The sequence below is a fragment of the Micropterus dolomieu genome, linkage group LG16 (assembly GCF_021292245.1).
Source record: "Micropterus dolomieu isolate WLL.071019.BEF.003 ecotype Adirondacks linkage group LG16, ASM2129224v1, whole genome shotgun sequence".
Classification (NCBI taxonomy): domain Eukaryota; kingdom Metazoa; phylum Chordata; class Actinopteri; order Centrarchiformes; family Centrarchidae; genus Micropterus; species Micropterus dolomieu.
Window position 1 is genome coordinate 16,224,310 of NC_060165.1, and position 8,962 is coordinate 16,233,271.

Genomic DNA, 8,962 nt, shown 5'->3' on the forward strand with positions numbered 1-8,962 from the left:
CATTTTCGCCCGCAGGACTGCCGCATACTGGATGTTTTTCCCTTTTCACACCATTCTTTGTAAACCCTAGAAATGGTTGTGCGTGAAAATCCCAGTAACTGAGCAGATTGTGAAATACTCAGAGCGGCCCGTCTGGCACCAACAACCGTGCCACGCTCAAAATTGCTTAAATCACCTTTCTTTCCCATTCTGACATTCAGTTTGGAGTTCAGGAGATTGTCTTGACCAGGACCACACCCCTAAATGCATTGAAGCAACTGCCATGTGATTGGTTGATTAGATAATTGCATTAATGAGAAATTGAACAGGTGTTCCTAATAATCCTTTAGGTGAGTGTACATACTAAGTGTTGTAGTATTATCAACATGAGATCACTCACTGAGACAACCCGTTCCTCCCGAGTCATACACACGATTAGGTCTTATGAACGAAACACAACACTAGCGGCAATAGAACAGGCCGATATTGAAAGCTGTTATGTATCTATATATATATATGTAGAAGGTGCAACTTTTTCAGCAATCTGTAAACTGAGAGCGCGAGAGAACGTTGGTTATGTATTATCTGCCTGTAATAACTACTTTCAATGTAGCATATTCACATCTAGTTTATCCCTTTTCCAGCACTCTTTAATTCTATCCACAGCAAGCTACAAGAAACCATTTCTCAACCACCTTCCCAGGAAAATCGGGAGAGGTAGCAAGTATGTTTCAGAATTTTTTCAGGAGAGAAATGATGAGTTATGTTTATTTTATTTTTTTAAGTCATACATTTAACATAACGAATGACCAACTCACTGAGAACACAGATACACTCCGTTGTTCGTTTTGCATGCTCAGGTAGACTCCGGTCAGCTGATGGTTTTGTTCTGTGGTGCTGCAGTGTTAACGATGTGTTTCAGAGCGCCCTCTGGTGGGCAAACTATGCAGCAGTCATGACATAACTGAAGGATCCGACTCTGTTTTTATTTTTAATAGTCATTAATTGGCTGTTAAATGCAGATAACGATTTAAATGCAGTTAATTCATATCGTCTGATGATATTGGTCGGACTCTAATGAGGATCACTAAATGTTCATAGAGATATAATGTCGTCTTTTTTTACTTATAGGATCCATGGATCTGTTGATTGCCTTTCAGAGCTCTCCTCCTCACGCCTCAGCCATCCATTCAGCGGTGAGAGTTTTCCTTCATTACAAGTTTTTTGCAAGAGACTTATTTGAAATGTGTCTGTGCATTTGTTATGCTGTGAGTGTTTGTGACGTCATTCTTATGAGAGAATCCGTGTGCTTGACTCCTGTGATTACCGTGCAGGGACAATCCGCCGCAGTTTCAGCACATCATCGGCCATCGCCACCCCAAAGGAGACGAGCAGAAGAAGTCCTGTTACCAGGTACGTTTCTCTCTTCCACACAGCCCTCACATTTCACCCTCCCCAAGCTTTTCAGCTTCATCCTAATCCCCTGCAGCAGTGGCACAATCAATACTAATAAGAGGCAGCGGTATTAGTCAGCAAAGGTTCCTTTTTTAAATGGCCAATGCATGATTGTGGTTATAATGAGAGAGACCAAGGAATTGAAGATCAAATACCCAAGGTGCCATGAATCTCCCACTTACATTTTGAGATATCCTCTCACACTGCATACCTTTTCTCATAAATCTTTCTTGCTGCATTTCCCCGTGTTCTCCCACATCTCATCTATAAAAAATAAAAATGAAAAAAGAAGTCGTTCCAACCCTCACCGTCGACGCTGGAGCACCCTCAGCAGTGTTCCCGGGAGCACGGCAGTGTCCAGCCCCTTGCCCACCTCTGAAGGACAGGTCTGCCTCCATGTGGGCATGCAGGTCCTTCTCAGCAGTGCCAATGAGATGGCGTTCATCCGTTACCTGGGCACAGCAGACTTTGCTCCGGGTCTTTGGCTGGGTCTGGAGCTCAGAAGCCCAAAGGGAAAGAATGACGGCTCTGTGGGGGGGCGTCGTTACTTCACCTGTCGACCCGGCCACGGCGTGCTGGTCCGTCCCAGCAGAGTCACGTACCGTGGCATCAACGGTTCTCGCTTGGTGAATGAAAACAGCTGAGGACTGTAGGAACCAGAGTAGGGTGTGTTTTATGATTTTTTTCAAAGCAAAAGTTTTAAGTTTAAACTTCTTATTAGCTTATTCTTTTTGGTATAGCACATTTCTCATTCATATAGTCCGTCCTCTGTACTCTTCCAGAGGTGGTGGAGTTAAAGTAATAAAATCACACATTAATAGTTCACATTTAAACTGCTAGATTTAGTTTTTGTTAAAAAACAAGGGCAAAGAAAGCACTTTAAAAAAGTAGCATGAAATTCTTATTTGAATTTGTCATGGCAGGATGCAGGGGGAAAGTCTTAATAAGACATTAAACACTGCACTACTTCTAATCTGATTGCACTGAGAAACATCAATACGATGGATCAGAATAAGATAACCTGGATGGTGTCGATGTACACACAGGAAAACTGTTTCTATACCCCAAGCTAATTTTGATCAGATCAAATAAAGATTTTTATCAGATAATTTAGGTGGTAATGTAGCCTACTCTCTAACCAAAAGGGTGCATGTGTTTGTGATTATGTGCGCGTGTGTATTAATTAAGAGCACTTTGAGACAAGAGTGATTTCTTTCCAGGGTCATCATATGGCTTACAGATAATTGGAAGTTGAGTCAAAACTGTATTTTCACTTTATGAATCAATCTGATTTAATAGGGATTTAATTAAACCAAGACCTCTATCAACCTCCATCAGAATACAGCTGCATCAACAGAAGATGTTTCCTCCTACTACATCAGTCTCTGCCACAGATGGTGTAATAAACCTACATCGATAAATAATGGTTATATTGGACAGCAAAAAACATACATTTTGCTCCTTTGGCTATGATTCAGTTATGCATAGACGCATTACGCAGACTGTTAACATTGTTGAGGCAGTGATATTTAGCTAAACTGTCACTTAAATAACAAATTGAAGGTTCCCTTGATAAATATCTTAACTTCAGCTGGGAACATCCTGACTTGTGTTCCTCCTGACTGCGCATCAGAGCTCTCACAACAATGTCCGTTTTTACAAACTGAATTTGGAAAAAATCAGTTTGTAATGTAATATCAAACGTGATGACCTTTCGGTACAGTATGGTGTCATTACATTTGTTGAAGACCCCATTTCAGAGCATTGCGTGTGGCATAACTGTATTTGACGCTTAATTAAAGCAGCATCATCAGAAGTTTCAAGGATAGTTTGCTATTTGATTAGAGCTGTCTGGGCAACCCAGCAGAGAACAAGCCATCGATTGTGCATGTGGAAAACAGGCCCACTGCTCAGTAAAACACTCATGTACCATCCAATTAGGGCGTGTAGGCCACAACAGTAGCTGTAGAATCTCCAATGGCCTTCTCTCATTGATCTGTCTGGTCAGGCCCCCTATGATTGAAAAGCAGCAGTGGTCAGGGCCCATGGTTGTCTGAAATATCTGACACAGATGAAACGAGTGAGCGTTTTAAAAATGCAGTCTTTCCGAATTCCTATTGAAACATTTTAAACACTTTATTTAAAAAAAATATGCTTATTTGCATAAAGGCCATCTATGTGATCATTTTATATGGCATTTGTTAGTGTTCCACATTTCAAATCTTATCTTTGATAAATTAAATCTGCAATCCCAATTGCATTACAGCATGAGTGATTTCAAATTCCACTGATGGATATGAAAGTTTTTGGCGCTTTGTTGGTGTGGGTAATAGATTGTTTTGTTTCTTTTCATGATATTTCTGATGTGTATATTTGAAGTGTGTGTGAGAGAGACAGGGATTTGGACTAATGCATTTACATGTTGTGGAAAATAACAGTATTTGTAAAAAAGGAAATAAAATATTCTATTCTAATTTGACCTCTTATCTCCATGACTTTCTCTTTCTTCTTTGGCTTTGTGCATTTATCGATTGTGCTTATTCTTATAAAAAGTAATTATTTCTTGAATTTCTTTGACTGTTCATAAAGTGCAGAGGAGAGCTGTCATTAGGGACTGAAAATGAAATAACATTTTGAAGTGGTTACATGTCTGTTCACTTACCATCTGATTCCACTGGGGCTCATCTCGTCCAAAGCTGAAAAAGCCTGCTGTTGAAGTGCATTGTTTCCTCCCCGCCAGCCTGGGCAATTCCAAGTTTGGGGAGTTTGTGGGTGACGCACTACTATGCCATGATTCTGAAATAAATAGATGTTTGAATGGTTGCTTTAAATTGTTTCTATGCTTATTCTATGCGTAGTTGGAACAGGAATAACAAAACCATGGGAAAGGATCCAGGGAAGCAGTGTTTGCCTGTTCAAGCTAGTGACCCAAGAGACTGATTCAAAGTTGAGAATTAAATTACACACATTGTCAAGGGAGCACTAAAAACCAAAATTAAATACATAAATACAAACAGCTCTAGCAGTAGTGTCAGATGTAGAAACGGATCAAGTTGGAGCAGCACCAGGCCGTTCATGATGCCCATCATACTATAACGTTAAAAACATTACAATGACCACAAATGGCACCAAGAGCCTTTTTTAATGGAAAAAAATGGTATCTAAACATAAATCATTTGTGTTACAAAAGATATTTTATTGTAGTACACCCCATCATTTACAAAAAAACATTAGCTAGACTGCAAACTTTTACTTAAACTTGTTCTTTATTCCCCTCATACTTTTCTCTCTAACTTGAAAGTAATTTTTGTCCTGTCTGATTTGAATCAGATAGTGAAGTCAACATTGCCAATAGACTGGCAAGATTGTTTCTTTATTTGCCAGAATAAATTTAAACAGTGATGTTTGCCAGCGCTTTGTCTCTTACAGACACTTTGTCCAAAGTTGGGTTATGGAACTGAAGAATAAAAAGACCAAATGCAAAGACAATGTGTTAGTTTGCCAGAGAGAAGTAATTTCATGTGGCCTTAAGGAGGTTTTAGCAAACATCAGTCAAGCCAGGAAGTGGATGCAGGACTATTGCCACATTCTTGTCACATCAGAGTTTTTGTAATTACTAGTTTCCAACTTAAATAAACTTAAATAGAGTTCACTTATACATCCAAGTCATAATTAAGACTTGAATTTTTCTGAAAGATCCATTATATTTGGCTCCAAATAATACAGAAGTTCCTCAGAACCAAACACATAGTCAGTGGTGGTGTTCAGTGTAATTAAATCCAAATTTATTTGATAGTCAACGCACGGTATTTTAATCCTCATACAAGTTGTTAACATGGAAATCTTTCCCATCCAATCCATCCAATGCGTTGTGAGCGTGGCATATGCCCTGTTTGATCACAGCAGAGGGGGAGAAGCACTGACCTCACACCTGCTGTTGAGGAGGCAGGGCTTGAGCACTCGAGAAGGCTTGCCTATCAATGACGGAGGTCACTGAGGTAGTCTAAAAACTTTGCAGTGGCAAGCCGCCAGATGCTGAAGGTCTGGGATACTTTCAGGCTATCATAGTTAACACTGCTTAGTCTCCGCTCCTGCTTACACCAGGCTGCTGAAAATGAGGCTCCGGTCGACTGTCGAACCTCACATTCTGGAGGAGCAGTGCAGATCCCGTCCTGCTTTTGGAGATTAACTCTTATTGTCACAGGGATGCTGGAGGGATCATGGCTTGTTTGCACATGCGGCCTACATGTTCTTTGTGGAGAAGGCCTTACGGTATGTTGCACACTCCGCACTAAGACGAGGGTGTCCTCAGTCTGTGTGAGGCTCCACCAAAGCTGTGCCACCCATTCTATCATTTTCATCGAGGACTGCAACATGCAGCTGAGGAGTAGAGTGAGTCCTGTTTAGTAACCTCCATCTGTGGGGCGGCTGTGGCTCAGGGGGTAGAGCGGTCGTCTACTTATCAGAAGGTCGGTGGTTGATCCCCTGCTCCCCAGTCTGCATGTTGAAGTATCTTTAGGCAACATACTAAACCCCAAGCCGAGGAGGGGAAGTGCTGACCTCTTATAAACATCGGTGTGTGAATGTGTATTTCTTATTCTGATGGCAGAGGCACCTTAGACACTCTCCGTCGGTGGATGAATTGGGGTGAAAGGGTGAATGTGATGTAGTGCAAAGCTCTGAGTGATCAGAAAGTCTAGAAAGGCGCCATACAAGTACAGACAATTTATTTCTGCTGGATTTTTCTTTCTGCTGACTGTCATGCGTAACTTGTGCAATCCAATGTGCACATCATAGTGTATTGGTTGATCTTTTTACTGTTTTATGTTTTTATTGCCATCTCTTATGTACAATATCCCACAAAAGTGAGTACACCCCTCACAGTTTTGTAAATATTTGATTATATCCTTTCATCCTCCATGCCCAAGAGGGTTAAGGCAGTGCTGGAAAATAATTGTGGCCACACAAAATATTGACTATTTGGGCCCAATTTGGACATTTTCACTTAGGGGTGTACTCACTTTTGTTGCCAGTGGTTTAGACATTAATGGCTGTGTGAAGTGTTATTTTGAGGGGACAGCAAATTTAAACTGTTATACAAGCTGTACACTCACTACTTTACATTGTAGCAAAGTGTCATTTCTTCAGTGTTGTCACATGAAAAGATAGAATCAAATATTTACATAAATGTGAGGGGGTGTACTCACTTTTGTGAGATTCTGTATATGGCTTAATAATTTTACTCTTGTAAATCTCTTTATAATATAGCACATTTTCACCTTCTATATACACTATATTAAATAACTACTTTAAATTACTTTACTAGTGTTTAGTGTTTGGCTTTAGGGTGATCACCTTTCCTGTTCAGGCCATCGTAGTAGAGGGGAAATGATGGACAAACATCTTGGGCTCATGTTTATGAGTTATCAGTGAGATTGTTGAGATGAGTTTTGGCTTCATCTGTGCTCTCTTGTAACATGTTGCTCAGTGACAGATGGTAGCTGACGACAGGCAGACATTTTTACTGTGTTCCTACTATTCAGCTGTTACAAGAAATAAAAAAAAACACAGTAATTACACGCACAAATCTAAAGTCATACTTTCTAACTTTCTGTGTATAATTATGCATACTTATTTGCTTTAAAATCCTTATTATATAATATTATGACTTTATATTGACCTAAAACCTAATGGCAGGAGGAACATGCACAACTTCTTGAGTGTTATATTTTTGCTGTAAAATGTTGTGTTTTTTTTAAACTGAGGTCATATTTAAAGGTGGTGTTGTGCTGCACTACAGTCCAGTTCAACATCATCACTAAATATGACCACAATTCTAAAACATATATCTTAATAAGTGAATCAATACCACTATGACAGTGTCAAAAGGACACTAATATTGGATTGTATAAGAGTGTACAGGTGTACCTAATAAAGAGGCTGCTGAGTGCATGTCTCAAATGGCACACGCTACTTTATTGGTTATAATAGTGACTTTACATTGTGAATACCACTTTATTTGATTCTTTGAGTCCTGAGCAGTTCTGAAAAGGAGAAAAGTGCACACACTGTATGACATTGTTGGTGCTAATAGTGCGAGTGCTTATGTAAATGACTTGCTAAATAGTAAATAGAGACGCAGAGAGCGCCAGTGGATGAGCAAAGTGGTGGCAGGCGCAATGATGCTTCTAAATTCAGCCTCTCTGCATGGTGACGTCTTTGCTGTCTAAAAATCGTAGCAGGACAAATGCCATCCTTTTTTAAAGTTGGATATAGCATTTGAAATAATGAATAGGCTGTTTTGATGTTTAACTCCCAAACCTCTGTATCTTGTATTTAAATGGGTCGATATCAGTGGTATAAGATGAGATGAAGGCAAAAACCTGAAACAAGCCTCAGACATACTGTATCACAGTGTGGGAAGTGCTTAGTTGCACCATCAGCACTTTGTACTGACTGTAGAGCTGATCCCTGATGGGAGACAAATGATCTTGGTAAGACCATGAAGTGAGACTCCAGTCTGCTTCTTAACCTGATGGAGAGCAACGCTGGCACAGCTGGCACCCAAGGAATACAGTTTGCTATCTCTAGCAAATATATACAGGCAGCTGCACAAGCCTCGACGTTTGTAGACATATTTACAATACAGGGATAATCCTGCTGGAGAGTCTCCATTCACCCTGTCAAGGCTTATGTGCAATAATGACCAGCTCACTGTACATAATCCTGCTTATTACACAGCTACTGTACCAAAGTGAGCTATAATGATTTGACACAAAATATTGATTTAACAAGATTTTATTACCAGCACACTTCAAAGCTGTTTCCACTCCAAGCATGAATGACCTGTACCAGCAAAAAAAATCTCTAATCTAAACAAACACTGTATGATGCTTGCAGCTTCTGATCCAGGGGTCTAGACCTCAAATTAGCAGGTGGTTCTATACGGTGAGAAAAATGAGCTCCAGTGTTTCATCTATCCCATCCTCTAGCATCCTGCTCTGCATGTTTAGTAGAGTAATGTAGCTAGAGACTTTTATCTCCGGAGCACAGCAACTCTCTCCTTGCAGATTAGAACAGAAGCAATTGCATTAAACTCGTTCTAAATTATTGTCCACCTCTCTTTAAACTGTCTGAAGGCATACACCACATAATCACTGTGTCCCTAGTTCCACCCCAGCCAGGGACCTAGCCATGTTTACGGTCTGTCTTTGACACCTGGGGGGGGGATTAAACTGTCTGTCCTCCAGGTCCTTTCTTTTAGATTCAGAGAGGTGTTTTGGTGTGCTGAGGTAAATCAGAGTGCTGTTGGTTAGCTTAGCTGTTTCATATTGCAGAGATTGGTGCAGTTTTCTAAATGTTAAAGGAAAGCTGGTATTTTTCAACCTGGCCCATATTCTCATAACTCTGGCTATTGAGAACATTGGTCATAGTAGCTATGAGCTCACCACCTCCGTTGTAGAGATCCAGCGCAAAGTAAATTTGGCAAAACAACACTGAGGCAAGCAGCGCAAGACCCCCACAGCTT

At 40.3% G+C, this 8,962-nt stretch overlaps 1 protein-coding gene across 2 annotated transcripts in view; it reads left to right on the forward strand.

Moving 5' to 3' along the window:
• The window catches only part of LOC123984836 (CAP-Gly domain-containing linker protein 4-like), a 5,509-nt gene extending 1,596 nt beyond the window's left edge, over positions 1 to 3,913 (forward strand). The window contains exons 2-4 of one of the 2 annotated variants that reach the window (XM_046072028.1): positions 1,111 to 1,175; positions 1,314 to 1,392; positions 1,724 to 3,913. In XM_046072028.1, the coding sequence (XP_045927984.1) occupies positions 1,111 to 1,175; positions 1,314 to 1,392; positions 1,724 to 2,078 (499 nt within the window). In that variant the 3' untranslated portion in view covers positions 2,079 to 3,913. The remainder of the gene's footprint in view (positions 1 to 1,110; positions 1,176 to 1,313; positions 1,393 to 1,723) is intronic. The other variant, XM_046072029.1, reaches the window with a different exon arrangement.
• Positions 3,914 to 8,962: the final 5,049 nt, after the last annotated feature.